The sequence below is a fragment of the Ambystoma mexicanum genome, chromosome 5p (genome assembly GCF_040938575.1).
Source record: "Ambystoma mexicanum isolate Mex_15411 chromosome 5p, UKY_AmexF1_1, whole genome shotgun sequence".
NCBI classification, from domain to species: Eukaryota; Metazoa; Chordata; class Amphibia; order Caudata; family Ambystomatidae; genus Ambystoma; species Ambystoma mexicanum.
In genome coordinates, this window is record NC_090930.1 from 23,531,361 (window position 1) to 23,553,338 (window position 21,978).

The window sequence follows — 21,978 nt, forward strand, 5'->3', positions numbered from 1 at the left end:
CCCTGCATCATTCGACTGGCCCAAGTCCAGCTCAAGTTGTCCAAGTTCTGCCTCTAAGTCTGACAAGCTTCTAATTAAAGCTTTGAGGAGGACCCCATTCTCAATCCCTATACAACACCCAAGGAGATGGGCTTTAAAAGGTTTCCCATATCATTGTCATTAGGGGCTCAAACCGATATTGATAAAAAAAGTAAAGGTAGAAATAAGCACAGGAACATCACTTTTAAATGCGAAATCCAGAACCGCATGAGACTTAAACCGCCTCACCGCCTTATCCGCCGCCGCATCGCCTTATCCAGACAGACTTGCCACAATACAGGCGAATGTTCCAAGAAATTTCTGGGTAGTAAAGTGCAATCTCGTTCTATGAAGAAACTCATCCAAATGTAGTCAATGCGAGAATGCATGTCATAAATGCTGGAATAGTACGAATACTCCCTAACAGACGGGTGAGTCCCAGGTCCCTCCATACGGCTGCACATTTCTTGTGCAGGTAGTGGGAGAGCCCTACGCACACAGCCAGTCTTGTCTGAATGGTATTGAAGTCACCAGCCAACACAATAGGAGTATGCACATATTTTACCCATTTCCACAGCAGCTTCAGAATGAAACACTGGGTTATCAATGTTCAGGGCATACACTTTCATTATAGTAAAATGGGTGTGGGCGAAAATGCACGTAACTATAACGTATCGACCCTCTGGGTCTTGTGCATGCCCAAGCACCTCAAACCTTAGGGATTTGTGAATCAGGGAAGAACTCCCTGCGAATTAGATGAGAACAAGGTGTAAAATCTAGAGCACTCCCGGGGCTTAGCAAAGGATACAATTGCTTCTTCCCCATGCAGATACGTTTCCATATTATCTTATCCCCATATCTCTCACAACAGGCCATTATTTTCTCAGCTTTTATGGGTTTGTTGAGACCCTGCACATTCCAGCTCCAAAACATACAGCCATCTAGAGACCAATTATTAGAGCCTGTCATAGAATTATGAACAGTCCCAATATAGGCAGACATGACGTGAAGTCATTTTTCGATTAAAAAAACCAAACACCTACACCCCCAAACAGGACCACACCCGGCCCCACCCACACTGCCAAACCCCAAACTGCAGTGAACAAACCCACCCAAATATGCAAACAAACACAAACAGCAAACATTGGGAAATTGCCTGGGGGCCTATCAGAGTCGCAAGACCCACCCCAAGGGAACCGAGAGCCGGTACTAGTATGATCATATAGTTAGCAACTCAGGTGCTACATTCAGAAGAATACAAAAGGTGGGCGGATCTCCCTCCAGCACTCAAACCTTTTCAACATGAAAGTCTGCAAGAGAAAAGTTGTACCCAGACAGAAAGCGCCAAACTTTCAGCACCATTTGCCTTGGCACAGACCCAAACGATAACACAGATCTCCCATCAGAAGACTAATCACGAAAGTCGCACCTACAGAGCCAAACAAGCTCTATACTGGCTAAGTCAGACCCAGGGAGTGAGTGCACGAAGGACTGAGCCTCGGCAGGACCACTGAAGAAATTAGTATGGTTACCTTGAACAACCCGAAGTTTGAAGGGTACAGCATCACGCATTTCAAACCTTGGTCACGCAACTTGAGCTTCACTTCTGCAAATAAAAGACTGAGGGCGTAGCGACCGGAGAGGAGATTTTGGCATCCTGATAGCGTAGCTCACTGTTAGGACTGATTTTCTATACTCTGGCCTGGTGGACAGATGTAAAGAAGGCCAACCTATTATTGTGACAGGGACAACTCTGGGAAGCTGTAGCCAAACCAGCTCACGGTAGTTAGGCGAGTGGTATAGGCGAAGTCTCAAGAAGTGTTGAGCTTGTAAGGGGTCCACAATGAGCGCGCACACACAGCAAAACATCCAAGGAACACATTTAGACACACAGTTATAAAAATACTTCTTTACTTATGGCCAAATAACAGTGAACAATTACTACCAACAGGTAACATTATCATGCAATACTAAACATTACATAGAGATATACAATTACTGGTGTAGGGCAAAATGCATACCAAACCCCTGAAAAGAAGGTACAGGTAGGTATTAGCACTACAAGTACCCAGCGAAGCAACCCTAACTTCAGAAGTCCAAACCAACGTTGTCTGGGGCCTTGTGACCAAAAGTTCAGCAAACTTTCATACAGATCTTTAAAGCTGGATAAAATGAAGGAAGGGTCTCTGGGATTTAGTGAACAGTTCCAAGTGTCAGGGGCCAAGTTAATCTAATTAATAAACGCGTTCGCAACTTTGGAAGTGCTTGTATGAACAAGCAATGGCAAAGCCAAAGTGTTAGAAATGTTTGTAAAAGTTAGCAAACTTTTAAAGGGACTTTAGGGGGCAGGTAAGTATCGCAATAATTCACCCCCTGTATGCAGATTCTTCATAAGACTTGGCAGATCGGTTGAAGAAGATCCAAGGCCGCTTTTCCAGCTATTAACCTCAGCCCGTGATACCCAGGGGTTGCAAGTTCGAGCAGATCTCCGGTCGGTGTCTGATGCTGGTGCAAGGAATCTCAGTGGAAGAATACAGCAAAACTCAATGCAGGGCCCCTCTCAGGGCAGGAATGGATGCAGGTAAGTCAATTTCGGATGACAGCCACCGATGCACGGAGATGCAAAGGGACTCACTTGTAGTGGTCAGACTTTCCCTCCCATCTCGGGTCCCCTTGAGGCTAGTAGTACGAAATTTTGCAGAGTTAAGTCTTATTGGACAAGCTAATGGTGCCCCAAGTTCCTGGCCTCAACTCGGAATGGTGACGTCGGCAGCACAAACCCAGAGCTGGTCAGTCACAGGGCGGTCCTGGGGCACCTCCGAAGGCTCTTCTTTGGAGGAATCCGAACTGAAGTTGAGAATGGATGTTCCCTCCACTCCAAGGGTCACAGCCCCTTCGCAGGACTGCCAGATTTTCCACAGGGCAGGGCTCTACCAGGGCAGCGGCAGATTTTAGTCACCAAGTCTTCTTCTGACGGTCCTAAATCGCCTTGCCGGTCTTGGAACTGGACAGGAGCCTTGGCTCCTTCTGTTTGTTCCAGGATCTCTCCAGAGTGGGTGCAGGGGTCCTCTTCTTTTTCCAAAAAGACAGAGGAGCAGCAGCCCCCACTAGCCAATGACAGATCTGGCCACCCTCACAGCCCCCTGCCCCCCTCAACCCCCCCCCCACACACACACACACACACCCCAGCAGTGGTCCAAACACGACCACTGGCAGTAAAACACATTAATTCCACCCAGACGCACTGGACCCAGTATGTGGATTGGGACCAGACAGTCCCAGCCCACTTCCTGGCAGCAAACGCACATAGCCCTCTAGTAGCCTGTCAAAAGCCTCTCACATAAGGATTTTCCTGGCCCCACAGGCCAGGAGGTAGGCTAAAAGACAAGATGGCCGAAGGACAAGTGAAACATCTTGTGGCACGGCCATGTTTGACCGGTAGCTACAGTTAGTAGCCAAACGCGGTAAGGCGAAAACGAAATGCAACAAAAAAATGGTAAAAATTCACTGCTGCCACCAGCTGGTCCATTTAGCACACCTAGAGTGACCTAAAATCCTCTGAGTGTTAGTCTAGGGCAAAACAAAAGTGTACCCCATTGTACTGCGTTGTAAAAGTGACCACAAGTTATAATAAGTTACACTTTCTCCTTTCTTCCCAGCTCACCCTCTCTACCCCTCAGGCCAAGCCAACTCCAGCACTACCACCTACCTTCTCGGTTATCTGACCCATGAAGCATGTGTCAGTTGAGGCTTTCGCCGCCACTTTCTCACCCCCTCCCCTCCTTGGCTGACTCACACCCTGAAACAGCCCTTTCCATGCTCCATTTTGCTATATCTGATACTCTCGATGTTCTTGCCCCTGTCAGAGGATCCGCTTGAAGCCCAATGCCAAGTGCAACTCTTGGTATGACTCAGACCTCGTCACCCTTAAAAGCAAGTGCAGGGTAGCTGAGAGGAAATGGCGTGGTTCCGGTACATCCTAACTGGCCTGCTGTCTGCTCCAAAGGCAATACCGTCTCTGTTCGCGCCAAGAAGAGGGCCCACATCCAAGCCTGCGTTCCTGCGTCATCCAACAACTCAGCAGAACTCTTTAAAATCTGCAAGGAGCTGGCCAGTCCTGCTGCAGTCCCCTCTCGGGCCCTCTGCAGGACCCTGCCTTCTCATTTTCATTAAAATAAAATAAATGTAACATTGCCTAATGACACCAGTATTATTACGGGGCGTGGGGTGGTGGGACGTATGGTGGAAAGGGGACTAAGGACTAAAAGTATGTTAGTCACTACGGTGAGTAACTTATAATTACTCTTACGTCCTGTCCCCTTTCCTCCATACTGTATGAGCGATTACAACTGAATATAGACCCAGGGTGGAGAGGAGACCCTCCTTAAGCAAATAGGTTCCTGAGAACCGCCTTTCCGAAGGCTGCATCAGATCTAGAGCCGGCATCCAAACAATGCTTACAGAAAGCTGAGGGAGAGGCCCAAGTGGCCGCCTTGCTTATGACTTGCCAAGGGACATGGCACTGGAATGTGATTGCTGTTGCCTTGGCCCTGACTGCGTGGGTGGGCATGTTGGCCAGAAGCGGCTTGTGCTGGCCCTCGCACGCCTCTTTGATGGCTGAGACCATCCAGCGGGATATGGAAGCCTTGGAGGCCTGATAGCCTGGTCTTGAGCCTCCGAAAGTGACAAACTGGGCGTCCGATTTGCAGACGCCCTTGGTCCTGTCAAGGTAGAATTTCAAGGCACGCCTGACATCCAGGCAGTGCAGAACTCTCTGTGCCTCGTCCTTAGGATCAGCAAAAAACGTAGGAAGGACTATTTCCTCGTTCAGATGGAAAGAAGACGGCACCTTAGGCAGAAACGCTGGGTATGTCCGCAGGACTACTTTGTCCTTGTGAAAGGTAGTATATGGTTCTGAGGCGACCAGCACCTGGATTTTACTGACTCTGCGAGTCGAGGTGAGGCCGACAATTAAGGCCGTCTTAATGGTGACCAGCCGGATGTCCACAGATGCCATTGGCTCAAAACACTTGTGTATAGGTGCGTTATAAATGCCATATCATATCAAACGGTTTGTGCGCCAGGTTGCCCAAGACTATATTCAGGTCCCACATGGAGTGTGGCCTCTTGATGGGCGGGTAGAGCCTTGCGAGCCCCGTCAAATGTTTCTTGACAATCCGATTGGAGGAGGAGAAGACCCCTCCTCCGAATTCCTGTAAGCCCCGATGGCTGCGAGGTAAGTGCGGCAGGTGTCCACCTGTACGCCAGAGTGGGCGAGGTGCGCAGAGAAGGAGAACGCATCATCTAGAGTACATGCCAGAGGTTTGATTTCCTTGGAGCCTGCCCAGTGGCAGAACCTGGTCCATTTGCTTTTGTACTGGCCTCTGGAAGCCTTCCTCCTTGCGCCCTGTATGATCTCCAGAATAGCCTGGGAGAGGCTGAGGTGCCTTAGCGTCACCTGCTCAGGAACCACGCTGTGAGAGCTAGCTTCAGTGGCGCGGGGTGGATGACCCTGCCCCCCTGCAGCACCAGAAGATGTGCTGGGCCTGTCGGAAGGTGAATAGGAGGCATCTCCGAGAGGCTGAGCAGCTCTGAGAACCATAGCCTGGCCGGACACCAGGGAGCTATTAGGATGATGTTGAGCTGGCGAGACTCCTTGATCTTACAAATCACTTTGTGAATCAGCGGAGTGGGCGGGAAGGCGTAAGCTGTCATGCCGTTCCACTGGAGCCGAAATGCATCGCCCAGGGAGCCGGGGCTCTGTCCCTGCCAGGAGGCAAACTGAGGGCACTTCTTGTTGTGCCAGGTGGCAAAAAGATCCACCTGGAGGAGACCCCATCTGTTGAAGATCTCCTGAATAACGAGGTAGTTTAGCTGCAACTCGTAATTGTCCGCACCCAACCTGCTGAGCCTGTCCGCCTCCAGGTTGGATTCCCCCGGAAGGTGGATTGCCGTGAGGTAGATATCGTTTTCCAGGGCCCACTCCCACATGCTGATTGCCAGTGTGTACAGTAGAGGGGATCTGGTGCCTCCCTGCTTGCTGACATAGTACATGCTGGTAGAGTTGTCCATCTGGATGAGGACAACCTTGCCCAGGAGAAGTGGAAGGAATGCTCTGAGCGCTAGCCAGATGGCCTTCTGCTCCAACCAACTGATGTGGTATTCCTGCTCTTGTCGAGTCCAGGCGCCGTGGACCGAGAGATCGTCCAAGGTGACTCCCCAGCCCTTGGCCGAGGAGTCCGTGGTGAGGCTGACCTGTGGGGTGGGAGGCCGGAAGGGCTTGCCCGTCCGCAGGTTGCAGTCCCTTGAACACCATGTGAGGTCTGGGCGGAGAGATGGAGGAACGTTGATCATCTCGGATTGAGAGCCCGGCTCCTGGTTCCATGAAGCCGTGAAGTGCAGCTGAATCCTCCTCATCCTCAGTCTCGTGTGTGGGACAGCTAACAGGACCGCCGCCAAGAGACCCAGGAGATGCTGGTACCACCAGGCCGAGGTCACCTCTTTGACGAGGAAGTGAGTTGTGGCCCTCCTGATAACCGCGATCTTGTCCTCCGACGGAAACACCTTCTGGGAGCACATGTCCCAGATGAGGCCCAAGAATGTCAGTCTGCGTAGGCTGCAGTTGCGACTTCTTGAGATTGAGCGAGAAGCACAGATGGTGCAGTGTATTCATAAGGACCTGGGAAGAGTGGTGAACCGCTTCCAGAGATGTAGCCCTGACGAGCCAGTCATCGAGGTATGGGTAGATGTGGAGGCCCTGCGCTCTGACGAGGGCAGCCACTGTATTCATCAGTCTGGTAAAGACCCTGGGGGCCGAGTTGAGGCCAAAAGGAAGGACCTAGTATTGGAAATGGTAGCCCATGATCCTGAACCGTAGGAAAGAACGATGGGGCTGTCAAATCGGGATGTGTAGGTACGCGTCCTTCAGATCCAGAGAGCACATCCAGTCTCCATTGCACAATGTCTCCACTATTAAAGCTGGCGTAACCATCTTGAATTTTTGTAGAGGTAAGGAGAGGTTGAGGGTAGAAATGTTCAGCACAACTCTCAGGCCCGCCTGGTTCTTTTTCTGAATGGGGAAAATCCTGGACTAAAAGCCCAAGCCTCGCTGGGAGGCTGGGACTTCCTCCACAGCCTGGCTCTCTACGAGCGAGCGGATCTCCACCAGAAGAGTTGCTGTCCCAACTTGAGGGAGTGGAGGGGAGGAGGGTGGAGAGGCTGGGATGGGTAGGCAGTACCCCGTGGATACTACTGAGAGGATACAGGGGTCCGCGAAATTCTGGTGCCAGAAATGTGCATGGAGAGCAAGCCTGCCCCCCACTGGAGACACGTGGACCCGAAGGGTTGTGTCATGCCTTCTTTCCCTCAGAGGCTGTTGCGGAGGAGGGGGACTGGAAATAGCCTACCCCAAACCTCTTTTTGTTGCTTGCACCAATTTGGAGTCGGCGAGCGGCCCGGCAGCCTGGACCTCCGGTGCTGGAAGCCGTGAAACCCTCGCACGTGCGCCCCTTGTCGGAGCGCTGCTGTGACTTGGTGTACGATTTCGGTGTGTTCTTTGTCAAGATGGATAAAGACTTGGCCGTTTGTGAGCTGTTTTTCTTTTTGTCCAGCTCCTCGTCCGTTGTGGAGTGGAAGAGGTCACCCCCTTCGAACTGAAGATCTAAGATGCGTTCCTGGACGTCCGGGTTGAATTTCGTTGCACGGAGCCAGGCTGTCCTTCTCATGTCCGTGAAGATACAAATGGCACGTCTAGAGGTGTCAATATGGGCCACGGTGGACTCCATGAGGACCTGCACCAGCCAGTTCCGCCTTGAAACGTGATTGGCTCTGCTTCAGGAGTTCTGGGAGGAAGTCCGCAATTTCCCGCCATAACCTCTGGTTGGCGACAGTCAGCATGGCATCGGCATTGACCTGACGAAGATGCAAGGACGCGTTGGAATACAGATTCTTCCCGTAAGCCTCTAAGATCTTCTTCTCCTTGCCTAGCAAAGTTGCAGAGGAGGAAGCTGAGGACGACTGAGGCTTCTAGTATAGTGATGCCGCAGCGATCACCAAGGAGTGTGGCTGTGGATGGGCCGATAGCAACAGTGTATCCCCCTCCATCTGCCTGTACTTGGCGTCCAGGCGTCAAATGACCGGCTGGGCAGAGTGGGGCTTGAGCCAACCTCTTTTGACCATGGAGACTACATTGGTCTGCAGTGGAATTCCCATTTTGGCAGAGGGGTGCCGCAAGAGGACTTCAGTAAGGACCCCAGTTGCTCGACCTCAGGTTGAGGCAGATACTCTACCAGCCCTGCCAAACGTTCATGGAAGGCCCTGGCTGACGAGGGCGTGTCAGGGTCCTCCTCCCTATCCGTGTCCTGAGGATCAGGAGAGTCCTGCGTTGGTGGGGGAGTAGCAGGAGCCGACGGCTGGGGTGCCTGGACTGGAGCCGGATGCTGTGGAGGAGGCTGGTAAGGAGCCGCCTGAGGAATCGGCTGGGGGGCCGGAGGCAGAGGCTGTGCCGCGGAGCGCCAGCGGAGGAGCTTGAGGTGCTGGAAGCATTGGAGGAAGCACATCCCTGATGGTATCCCTGAGGATAACCCCCATCCGAGGGGACTTCATGAGCCTGAGGAACCTCTCAAAGAACCTGTCTTTACAGGCCGGAGGAGTGGTAGGGGATATAGACAGGGCAGCAGGAGGCTACTGGAGCCGCTGCATACCCTGCCCATACAGACGGAGCGGGAACCTGCCTTGCGCAAATGAAAGATAGGCTGTAGGCCAAATACCTGGTTGAGGCCAGTCCCACCTTGAAACTTGTTCCTCGCCGAACTCCTGGAATGATGTTGGACAGGTGCTGATGTCTGGCACGGCGGCCATTTTTTCAAGCTGCGGCCACGTGCCTGCGTCGTGTTGCTCGGCTCGCTGGGCCCAGACTCCTCCAAGACACTTGAGTGTGGATTGTGGGGCCTACCCTGCTCCTAGGGCCTAGACCCGGTAGGTGAGACACCCTCAGGCTAAGGGGCCGGAAGAGCTGCGTTTAGGCGCACCCTCAGACGTATTGCTGGTACTAGGGCGTGGCCCCTCAGACATAATGCTGGTACAAGGGCGGAGCCCCTCAGGTGAAGACCCGGTACAAGAACCATCCGGTCCTTCAACACTGTCCCCGGGAGAATCCGAGGATCCTTCGGCCTGTAGGCCGGTAGCTGAAGCAGCCTCAGTGCACGTGCTGGTACGAGGAGCTGAACGGTCCCTCCCGCACAGGCGTGTCCTTGGGAAGGAGTCTCACTTGCGGTGTGCGATGAAAAATAGAGGACCTACCTTGGGCCTGGATCGATGTTTCACGAAGTCCTTGATATCCTCTGGAGGCGACTTCTTGAAGAGCTCCCTCCACCTGACTAGTCTGTTCTTCAGAGACCTTGATGACAGGGCGTTGCACGCTGTACAAGCTTGCCAACCGTGGTCTGGGCCAAGGCAACATAGGAAGAGTGCATGGGGGTCTGAAGTTGGGAAGAGCCCGTCGCAGGACGGACACCGGCTGAACCCTGTGGAAGTCGACATGCGCCGGGGAGGAGCGCGACACCTGAAGACCGAGTACCTGTATGATAAAAGACAAAAAAGACAGAAGAAGTAGTCGCGTGTGGAATTACATGGCCAAAGCCAAACCCAGGAGCACTGGTGAATTCGGCCTGTTCCCGTCGGTGTGGAAAAGGGGACTGCGGTGTGGCGCCGGAGGGCAGAGTCAGGGCAGTGCATGCTCCCTGGGCCGCACCCCCACGCAGCTCTAAATTTAAAGGGGAAGAAGGTTTTTTCTGGTGAAAAAGGTTCTGTCTCCTGTCCCTTGGAAGGGATGCCTATGCAGTATGGAGGAAAGGGGACGGGACCTAAGAGTATATGCCAGACAGTCACAGCACCCCGTGCTGAGAAGATGAAGACTCTGTGGGGGATAGGAAACACTGTTTAGCCCCACTCCTCCTCCCCCTCTCTCTGAGCCGAAGCTCAGGTGGCCATCTTGAAAGCAGGCTCGCTAGCACCCCCCTACTTCCTTTTACTGTTTTACTCATCGTTATGGAGAAACTCTGATTAGTCCATAAGCCTATCAGTACTTAGAGACTATGTATCTCTACAAGGATTTCTGGCATTTTTACAGCTGCACACATTACCCTATACCCATGAACTTTTTCTTCAAGTTGTCCAGGATGGGCTGGTGGCAGAGGATATTTTCGTACTCTTCGTGCACTTTTACAATGAACACAAATGGCTACTAAGGGTGGCTAGCACTCCAAGATGGCAGTGCCACAAGATTTGTGTGCGTCCTTTTGCCATACTGTTCTTCGGCCTTCTTCCTGCCCTCACAGGTCCAGGATTGCCCTGTATGGAGTGCCCTTTCCAGGGGAAAGCTGCTGCTTTCATGGGCTAAGGGGTGGTCTGTGTGTGGCACTGGTGGGGGCGGTGACTGGCTGGTCCCAGTGCACATCCTGGATCCTGAATGTCTGTTGCTGGGAAGATGTCGTGCCCAGTGGCTATTCATGACTGGATAGTCTGGTATGTCACACTCAGGTGGAGGACAAGGGTAACTTCACACATTAATAAAATAAAGAAAGGTCTATTCTGTCCCCATCTCTAAGGAGGTTTTCACCCTACCATTTAAAGAAACTAATAAATGGTCTTTGTCAGGATGTCAGATCAAACCAAAACATTAATCCATCCAAAGCCTAATCTACTCTGAATCCTGTTCCTGCCGCTAAGAAAAAGGATAACACTAACTCAACCAAACCAGGTTTGTTTGGGGTGTTCTATTGAACGCGGGAAGTGGTGGCTGGCTTCTGACCCCCACCCAAATGTCTCTGGTTCCTCCTAGCCCACTTGCTCAGTAATATGCTTCCCCAGAGTCTCTTTGTTGTTTCTTTCCTTCTTGGATAACAGTCTCTACGGGTCGGCTCGTAATTGCTTAGTCCTGAACTATAGTGTCTCACACCCCACCTTGGGGTATTTCTTCCTAATCCCTACCTCAGAGCTTTGTTGCTCACACCTCGATTTGTGATCCTGCTTCTCGCACCCCATCTTGGGATCTCCTGTGTGGCGTGATGGAGCAAGGGGGCTGACACAGGCAATATCATTTGGCTATAGACTTGTATTCAACATAAAGCAAATAATCTTTCTTTTCCTGTTCCCAGAGGGGTTTCCCCTCCTCAACACCGAATAACTCGGGTACTCGTCAGGATGCAAGTCAAAATCCAAAATACCGTCCTCTGTCCACACCAGCTTCACTAGCCCTACAACTAAGAAATAAACCAAAAAGGATCAAATGCACTTATTATCAAAGTCACTAAACAATCCAGTCTCAGGCTGACGTAACAGCAGGCTCTTGCAATAGGGTCTGATTTACCTAATACACTTAGCCCAGGAGAATGACTCCCTTCACCTGCTCTATCTGGAAGTGTTCTGGGGACTATTCCTTTTAGTCCTTTAAAAGTCTCTTTTTCGCCCAAGGATTTTCAAACAGAGCTAAGGCTTTATCCACTGTTCTTGTTGCTAGCCCCTTCTTGGGTTATCTAGCTTCTCACTCCTTCTTGGGCTATTGGGTTTCTCAACTCTTATCTGGTTTTCCGGTCTGTCTCGAGCTATCGATGGGGCCATCCGTCCTCCCCCGTTTTCTGGATGCACCTTATTCCCCAGGGGAGACGGTCTCCTCGGCCGGTGTGGAACTGCGATTCCAGTTTCCCTCCGGTCTTCCTTGTTGTTTTGCTTGCATCAGTTCTTCCTATAGGGGCTCGACCGGACTTCGTCATCAGTTCCTACTGGCGCCGGTCGGTCATGTCTCAGGCGGTCGCATGTCTTCTTCATTCGGCAGGCCGAAGTATCTCTGGCTCCCAGTCTGGTAAAAGGCAGCAGCACTTGGTTCTATTTTTTTGCTCCTTTGCTCTCCACACCGACTGCGTGGTGCTTCTTCCTGGCTCCACTTCAAAGAAGGATGGTCCATCATCTGCATTATCCCAAAAGCTTGCATCTCGCCCTCTGTGAAGGTCCCACAGGACATTTATGTTCCTCCCTGCAATGAGATGGGCTAATTCATTGGTCCCACGCTTCATGCAAGAATGGCACCAGTAAACCCGCCACTTCTCAAGGGACATTCGCACAGTTGTCTCTTGCAATCCCCATATAGACAACGAAGACATTCGTTTCATGAGAGAAGGTAGGGTAACACATATCCCTGTTGAGGGATTGCCTGTTCTCTAAGGAGAGGTGAGGGGAGTCACTCCTAGTGGGATGCCACTTGCCATGCCCCTAAGGGTTGTTATGCTTTGCAAGCTTACACCCCTAGACGAAAAGGGGGGTGTTCCCCACTGAGAAGAGAGGACGAATTCCCTGGATTCGACACAATAGTCACTGTCAGTTTGAATGGTGCAGATTCTTACCATAGCTTGAATAAAAGGTTGACTTCTGCAGATCAGGGCTCGAGCCAAGACCCCAATGAAGAAGTGCAGCCACTGACCACCCAAGGACAACTCCTGCAGCTGACCAGCACCATGTCATGCATGCTGGACGTGGTCCTACCTCCTACGCTCGTAGAACAGCTAGACCGTTCTATTCCAAATGGCGGTTGTTCGATACGCTGCCGGGAAAACGACGTTTGCACTTTTCACGTCGCTAACTTCACGTGTATTCTGCTTCGTCACGTGAACTACAGCATTACGTATTTAAGCAGCGTGGAAACTTCACTCGCTGCTTCTGATCGAATCATTTGGCGTTGTGTAGCTGAACCTCTGGTCTGCATCCTTGCAGGTTACTCCAGCTACTTTTTGGGCCTTCTATAGCGTGTTTTCCGTCACACGCTGATTCCTGGAGCTGTTTGGTTGCGTGTAACTCCACACGCGCACGCTATCTTCAAGCGCTGCTGGCCTGGGCTGCGTGAATCCTGTTCGCGTGTAAATCCACACGCGCACGCTATCTTCAAGCGCTGCTGGCCTGGGCTGCGTGAATCCTGTTCGCGTGTAAATCCACACGCGCACGCTATCTTCAAGCGCTGCTGGCCTGGGCTGCGTGAATCCTGTTCGCGTGTAAATCCACACGCGCACGCTATCTTCAAGCGCTGCTGGACTGGACTGCGTGAATCCTGCTCGCGTGTAAATCCACACACGCACGCTATCTTCAAGCGCTGCTGGTCTGGACTGCGTGAATCCTGCTCGCGTGTAAATCCACACGCGCACGCTATCTTCAAGCGCTGCTGGACGGGACTGCGTGAATCCTGCTCGCGTGTAAATCCACACGCGCACGCTAGCTTCAAGCGCTGCTGGTCTGGACTGCGTGAATCCTGCTCGCGTGTAAATCCACACGCGCACGCTATCTTCAAGCGCTGCTGGCCTGGACTGCGTGAATCCTGCTCGCGTGTAAAATCCACACGCATATATTCTCTTCGAGCGCTGCTGGCCTGGACTGCGTGAATCCTAATCGCGTGTAAATCCACACGCACACGCTCTTTTCTTCGCGGCTGTACAGAACCGCGTGAACTTTGTTTATACCTTAAAAGGAGCGCTAATTCCAACTCCTGCACCTGTGATATTAACAGGGGGATTGATTCATTTCTATACTTTACTCCACGTGGGAAGGAAGCTTTTCAAGGATAATTGGAAGGTGACAGTGAACAGTACTTTGGACGCTATCCTGTGGTGCATTCAACCCGGTATCTAGCGTGAGCCTCATTCCGTTCGGGATAAGTCTCCCTTACTAATCTTCCCTTCCTTGTCGTTTGTTCTACCTTGGATTCCTCAAGAGACTCTGCTGGATTCATCTGCCCTAGACTCAAGGTCAGTGTGTGCATTCACGACATTTTCTATTCCATCATACCCAGGTTGGGGCAGTTATTCATGATACTTTATTTTGTTCTAGGCTGACTTCCTATACCTTGCCCACGCCCTTTCCAGTGATCCATCGCTCTGCCTGTTTTACCGGTCAGAGAGTTGTATCATTTGGAAGGTCTTAACTTGACTTCACAACTATCAAAACGCGTGAACAGGGATCCGGAAGACCCCACCACCTGTATCCTTTTGAGTACCGTATCCTTTTCAGTTAATACTTTGGTGCTTTCTGACACACCAACTCCAGTGAAGTATCAGTGAAGCCCTTCTCCTCCACCTGACCTCAAGAAGACCCTTGTTGGTGCTTCAACCCCTGAGCCGGTGAGAAAAATCAGTCCCGTCCCCTACTTGAGGATCCGGTCCTTCTGAACCTTCCGAGGTGTCCCTGGACCATACTGTGGCCTGACCTGCTGTCTCCTGGGCTATCACACTGCAGCCATCACCGTTCTCAGTGCATTCTTGGAACTTGGAGGATCTACAGCTTGTGCTACAAATCGCCTGCTACTGCATTTTCATCCTGCCAGTCCCAACAGAATCCATGCAGGGCTAGATTTGTTCTCAAAACAAAGATTGTGTGTTGCCACTTGACCCTGAAGACACCCAGTGAATCCCATCTTCTTTGCTCCCTGGAGTACTCACAAGGACGCCTGCTCTGCAGAAGACTTCTTCATTTCATGTCCGGGTAACCAGCTGGCCAGCCTCTGAAGCTGTAATATAGGTACAGTGACTGACCGAAGCTAAATCCTGCATCAGAAAATGACATCTGTACCCACAACCCATGGGCCTACCCAGATTATGGGGCCCCCTCAAGTCAGAGCAAGGAGGGTGTAATGGGTGTGCGAAAATGAGCTAAAACATGGTGCCAGTGCGCAGCAACTTTGAACATTCGCTTCAAAACAGCAATGAAAGTCTGCGTTTCTGTGAGCTCAGTTAGAAGGCAAACACGAATTGTGCAATGGTTGCAATATTTTAGTATGAAGCAGATGAGCTCACTATGAAGGATAGTTTTCACATTGTTCGCTTAAGGATGAGCTGAGTGGGGAGTCAGATGTGCAGGTGCATTGACAAGGAGTGCTGGAAACGAGCGCGTGGGAGACAAGCTGGCCTTTTCCAACTACTGTCTGGATTCTTCCACTCTTTGCCTCCCATGCTTGCTGTCTGTCCTTTAGCCGGGGGCAGTTTGCAACTTATGAGGGGCAGGGATTTGTCTCCCTTAAGAAGAGACGTATCCGGATGAGGAGACTGAGGATTGGAACCCCAGGTGATGAAGTCTTGCTGAGAGAGAGGACGCCTGCTCCAGACCCCGTTAGTACGTGTGATCTCCCTGCCTACCACCCTCAGGACTGGGAGTTGTCGTGGCCAAGATTAAGTTTTCTCCTACAACTGCACTAACGGTAATGTACATCCTTTGTAACTGCCCTCGTTTGTGTATTCATGTATAACCCAATGCATTTACTCCACACTTATCTGTATGCCTCTACATTGTGTATAAAGGACATGTAAAGAGCCAATTATATTCTAATCACTGGTCTAAGTGTGTATTATAACATTCCTGAGTCCAAGAACTTTTGGTCTGTGTAATCAGGTCAGTAATTCTGAGGTTATAACACGTGTCCAGAAAGCAAAGCAGAGATACTAGTTTCATCCCCCCTCCCCTTTCCTCCAAAGGCTTACGTGGCGTAAAGATCTGACCCCATCTGTCCTTTTCCTGTACTTTTCCTGACTCAGAGGTGGTCTAGTCAAGGACCCCCTCTTGGGCCTTCTCTGGCGTGCTCGGACTGGGAGCCATACTTAACTGAACTTTTCTAAACTTTTGGAAAACATAATCACAACCACTGGCATTGCCCATTCCAACACCAAACCTACTTAACTGGTGGTTTTAGGACACTAATCCCCATTCTTTCTCAGGGCTGGACTTACTAAGAGTTAGGGATCTAATTGTAGGTCAGCTAGGAGTGTTGTGTCTACGTTTCTCTAATTCATTACTTACATGTGCTTACTGGTGTTGAATCAACTGGTCTCCTACCTATCCACTCACTTCACTGTACAAACGTATTGAAAGTCTTGCCTATCTTGGACATATTGCATTTGCAACCAAAAATGCACAAAACCAAAATGTATAAGGATACAAAGTATCAAAAACGCACCTCGCTTCACAGGGATTAGTGCAGTTTTTAAAATAGAAGAAATCCATACTACGAGACATAGGCCTCATTATAAGTGTACCGGTCCGGAAACAACGGTGCTGGTAAGCTTACCGGCACAGTTTCCGGACCGGCAATCTACGGGTTTGCCTGCCGGAGCCGGTCTGCCCGACTGGGCGGGCCCTGCTGGGCACAGCGCCCATGGTAGGCAAAGCCGTTGCAGAAGCACCAGCAACGTTACCAACAGTGCCAGTGCTTCTGTGGTCCCCATTCCTATAGAGTCCTGTAGGACACTATGGGAATGGGGACTTTCAATTTGTCGGCACCTGACTTCTCAGACCGCCGGGGTTGTAATCCCCCGATGTTACCAGCAAGTCAGGAGCCGGAAAATCATTACGGGTCTGGCGGCAACCTGCCGGTAGCCCTGGCACGGTTACCGCTGGACCTATAATGAGGCCCATAGTCTCTCAGGACTGCTAGTCTTATGGACTAATCAGTTCACCCATCAGAGTGAGCAAAAAGGCAAGGGTAGTAAAGCAGACTACTTTCCTTCAAAAGTCACGTCAGGAGTCAGAACAAAGCAAGAAGAAAGGGTGTCCTATGGATGTGTATGTGAGGGAAGCAGCAAGAAGAAAGGGTGTATGGGAGGAAAGCAGCAAGAAGAAAGGGTGTCCTAGGGACGTGCATGGGAGGAAAGCAGCAAGAAGAAAGGGGGTCCTATGGACGTGTATGGGAGAAAAGCAGCAAGAAGAAAGGGGGTCCTATGGACGTGTATGGGAGGAAAGCAGCAAGAAAGGGTGTCCTATGGACGTGTATGGGAGGAAAGCAGCAAGAAGAAAGGGTGTCCTATGGATGTGTATGGGAGGAAAGCAGCAAGAAGAAAGGGTGTCCTATGGACGTGTATGGGAGGAAATCAGCAAGAAAGGGTGTCCTATGGACGTGTATGGGAGGAAAGCAGCAAGAAGAAAGGGGGTCCTATGGACGTGTATGGGAGGAAAGCAGCAAGAAGAAAGGGTGTCCTATGGACGTGCATGGGAGGAAAGCAGCAAGAAGAAAGGGTGTCCTATGGACGTGTATGGGAGGAAAGCAGCAAGAAGAAAGGGTGTCCTATGGATGTGTATGGGAGGAAATCAGCAAGAAAGGGTGTCCTATGGATGTGTATGGGAGGAAAGCAGCAAGAAGAAAGGGTGTCCTATGGACGTGTATGGGAGGAAAGCAGCAAGAAGAAAGGGTGTCCTATGGACGTTTATGGGAGGAAAGCAGCAAGAAGAAAGGGTGTCCTATGGACGTGTATGGGAGGAAAGCAGCAAGAAGAAAGGGTGTCCTATGGATGTGTATGGGAGGAAAGCAGCAAGAAGAAAGGGTGTCCTATGGACGTGTATGGGAGGAAAGCAGCAAGAACAAAATCTTTCCTAGCCTAGTGCTGTGCAACATTGGGGCATTGGTCGATTATACCGCAACATTTAAACATCAGGTCAAAGCTGTGGTGAAGAGGGCACAGATCAACTTGGCCTCATTTCCAAGATTTGCCCCCAAGTGAAATATGCTCACCGAGCCTTTCTCATGCTCTCTCTGGTGCCTCGAGTCAGACTGCCCACGATTCACTGACACAAACATAGCTAAATCTCATTTAAAGTCTTTAACATACAGACCACATTGCACCACAGACATTCAGATTGGGGTGGATAACTATAGCTCAACAAATTTACCTGAAGTACAGCTAGACAACGTGGACTGCTGCCATTCTGCACGGCATAAGTATGCAGCTGCCTATTGCCAAACACAGGCTTTGTGCTTGCAGAATACTGGCAGACCGTGACCCTCTGTCCAGACCCCACAAGATTGGGATTCAAATGCTTTCAAGCTTGGGGCACTACAATCTGACATGCCCTCCAAGAGGACATTAGAGTGCTTTCTTCCATATATGCAGATGTTCCCATTTATTGTGCATTATACATTTTCATGAAATAGACTTTCCATGCCCAGGAACTGCGCCCAGGTTTGCCAGAGGGGGCAAAGGCTGTGTATTTGACCCATATTCTGCACATAACAGCCACAAGAGTTTTCATATTACAAGGCAAGCTCAGGCGTACGTACATGAACTCATCGTCCTTGGTTGTCCGTATTCGGCTGTACGCATCAATGACTGATGGCTTTCGGACAGTCTCACAGCGCACATATTCCTTTCCATCTTCATCTCGAAATGTGCGGTAGATCTTAAGCCGGCGCCCACTAGCAGCAGAATTTAGACTTGTAACCGAGGCGGTGTCATCATCCTTGTGTGAACCTCCTGAAGTAGCAGAGCCCGTAGCTAAAAAACAAAATGGACACAAGATATTCACGGATTCTCTTTCAGACAGTCGTCAGGAGAGCTGTTGGGTGTGACAGTCTGATAGTTAAGCAGAGACAGTCATTTGGGTGCACAGTTCACATCATGGATGTCCCCTATGGAATAAGAAGTCTGTCAAGAGCTGCTCCAGCTCCTTTAGTTCAGACCACTTTTCTCACAGGCCTTATAGTTCAGATCCCTTGAATGAGGAAGGCTGTACATATCTGTGGCTGGCTATTTGGACAAACAAACACTCAGTCTATGTTAGGGAGAATTCTCTGTTTAGGCAGAATTTCCTAACCTAGTGAGTCCTCCAGCAGCTTTGCTGGATTTTTGGGGTTTATGTTTTTCTCCTGCCAAGAGTGAGACTCTTTTTACCCTCACTCTTGGGCATGATTTGAGTGTGTTTCTTTGAATGTAGAAGTGTTTAATGGGCTATGGGGTCTTTTACTCCATAGGGCTTCATGTGTTTTTGTGATGTGTGTTACAGAGCACCCTCAGTGCAGTGACACAGGGGTGTCATAGTGACCCCCCAGTATAGACTCCATACCCTGGGACTGTCTACTGTCTCCCAGGGCATGTAAAGTCACCATTGACTTTACTAGTCTTAAATTCTGAACAGAACCAGTACCAACCATCATATTGTGGACATACTGGCTGGGGCAATTCGATTGCCCCAGGGTCTGTTAGTTGAGGGGGCAGGTCTCCGTCCCCCCTGATCGAGTTTTGGCTGGTGGCAGTGGATACTACTTTTTATATTCAACCGCGAATATTTTCCTATGGGATTTCCCATTGTTTTAGGCTACTATCTTTATTTAATTGTTTACGGTAGCCTCGAACATACCGCCGGTTTATTTAATTAATATTAATTCTCTGGTTGGTATTTTTTGCCAAAACTTGATTCTAAAATGGCGTTTGTGTTCTCTTCTGTGACTTCAACCCAAGTCGAGCCCTTTGTTCTACTTTTTGGCGAACATCTCCACAGAAGCCCTCCAAAGTGGTGCCACTGTGTCTGGGAGGGGTGGAGGGGAATTTAGGCACCCTGGACTGAGTTGCCTAGGCAACTCAAGTCGCACTCCGTCCTGATTGGCCCAAGTGATGAGCCAGCCGGCTCACCACTTAGCATGTTTGAGTGACAGCTAGGCTGAGTGAATGGGGGTTTGCTGCATAAAAGCAGGGCTTTGAGGACTGGAACTTCAGAAATCGCCACAGGACCTAAGAATCCGACGAGGGAGAAGCTGAGCCGACCTGCCACAACACCACCACCGGTGGAGCCCTGCTGGACTGCCTCACCACTTTTCCCAACGACAGAGGAGATCTCCCGCCGGAGAGTCTTCTTCCTTTGACTGGTGGGGATAACCATTTTCACCGTCTTTTTCGCTTTCCCCGACGTATCTCGTGGCCGCCTTGCCCGTGCCAAGCACCCCGGCAACCAGGATACCACATTTTAGCACGACCGCGAGACAAAGGTACCACCTTTAACCGGAAAACTCCGCGGCTGGTTTCTGCCCTGGTAGTGCAACGACCTTCATCTTTCCTCCAAGTCGAGATCTTCTCTTCCCCTGGACGACGATGCAACTTGCACCCACTACCAGGAACAACTGCCACCGTTGGAGGATCCTTCCCACTTAAGGTACCGTGTCCCGCCTGGCTTCCCTTGCTACCGACTGTACGGGGTAGATTTAGCCCCCGGCTTTCGAACCTGGGTTAGTCTGGGACACCCTGGCTAAACTTTCTTAAGCCTCTCTAAACTCTTTTTGAACCCTCTGCAAGACTTTCTAAGCCTAGTGTAACTGTGTGATCTTGGGCGCATTTGTGCTCTGCTCTCTCTAAGAGGGGGCCCAGCCTTTGGACTTTGGCTCACCAGTGACTTTTTGCTCTTCTGCCTTGCTAACAGTGTTCCAGAATCTTAGAGTGGTGTACCTTTCCATATTGTCTTTTTCCCTCCCTTTCTCACAAACTTATTGGAGTGCAATCTAGTTAAGCGCTCACATCTGTATGAAAATAAGTGGTGTTTTACTGTGATTTATCTAATAGGGAAAAAGGGGTGTATATATCATCATAGTAACTGTGTTTAGAATATTTTACAATAAGAGTGCTGGAGTGCTTCAACTGTGTGTTTTTAAATAAATAATTATATACTTTGATTCCAAAGCTCTGGTCAGTGTTTGCTTGTATTATTGTATCTGAGTGCCTATTGAGTATACTTTGCATACTGCCTAACTCTTCTTGAGGGAAGTCTGACTGCTCAGCCACAGCTACCAGGTAAATCTGGGTGGCGCAGACTGCTACCAAGTGGGTTTACTGCCAACACCTGTAGTCTTAAATCTTTTGCAGTGGTCCCTAAGGGAACTGCACAGGTTTCTGCCTAACAGTCTCTCTAACCACTAACTAATATAGGGTCACACACACATGTTCATAGCTTTGATTCAATGGGGCAGAGGGTGGTATGTTAAGTCAGGATCAAGAGATGCACAACTCAGTATAGCTTTGGCTATAAACCTTTAATTATTCAGAAAACTACCTACTCTAACCCTATCACTCTGTTCGCTATACTAAAAGAAAGAAAAGTGTTGAAAGGGTGCACTTCAGATGGCCGTCCCAATCAATGTAGCCTGATACTATCCCACCACTATAATGAAACCAAACCTAAAGAAAAGTGTAAGGGCTTCTCGCCCAACTTGGTTCGCTTGTGACCTGGTACTGTAGCAGGGCTCGAATTTAGGAGCCGATTAGCAGGAGTGAACATCAGCTCCTGGGTGTCAGGCATCACCCTGATGGGAGGAGCTACCAACTGGGAGTGAGTAGCCAGCGCACCGCAAATCTAAATTTCCCATGAGATGCACACGTTTGTCGATTGTGTAGGATTCATTATGCTCAAATGTGCACTATGTGTGTTCTAATTTGTCTGCATTAACATCCTCTAATGCTCAAAGTTAGTTTCACAGACACATGTTTAGACACCAGTTGTCCTGGGAAGACCAACGTAGCTCCTGGTAGCGGTTGGCCTCAAGCTAACCAGGCTCTCCTAAGCTTGAAGAAGGAGCTAAATACTCCAAGCAATTTTGAACCCTGCTGTAGCCTAACTTCTTGTTATTGGTAGCTCCAGAGTCATTGCTCTTCTTACAGATCCAGCTCTGTGATGAATCCTGCAAAGCCATCACAGAATCCCAGCCTAAAGTCTCCTCCCATATGCCCAGGGGAAGGCAGCCACTACCTGATTCTAACCCTGGCGTGGTATTAGATGGGATGGGATCAGATGGGGGGAGAAGGCTGTCAAGAGAATGAATTAACTCTGTCAGGAGAGACATGGTATTTATCATTTTCCAAGGATGAGGGTTTCCCAATACCTAAATATTTGATGGCATGTTGCCACAGTAGGGCCTCCCCTCCCAAGCTTACCCAAGGTACCAAGTATGAAATCGCTTTTTCTAACCACAGAAATAACTATAAGGGACAGGGAGTTAATACAGCTACTTTTAGTAGTTATAATTCTACATTGTGTTTGGATATTAAATCCCAGAGAAAACCATTGCTCCCCTTAAGTCCTCCCTTAAAAGCATATCCTATAAAGTACAAAAACAAAGTAGATTAAAGGATTTTAAAATAACTAAGAACATTATGGACTTCAACTTGCTCTTACCACTGA

At 50.0% G+C, this 21,978-nt stretch overlaps 1 protein-coding gene across 5 annotated transcripts in view; it reads right to left on the bottom strand.

Moving 5' to 3' along the window:
* TAF1 (TATA-box binding protein associated factor 1) overlaps positions 1-21,978 on the bottom strand; it is a 1,380,965-nt gene that overhangs the window by 473,867 nt on the left and 885,120 nt on the right. For all 5 annotated transcript variants that reach the window (XM_069612352.1, XM_069612355.1, XM_069612353.1 and 2 more), the window contains exon 24: positions 18,098-18,311. In XM_069612352.1, the coding sequence (XP_069468453.1) occupies positions 18,098-18,311 (214 nt within the window). The remainder of the gene's footprint in view (positions 1-18,097; positions 18,312-21,978) is intronic.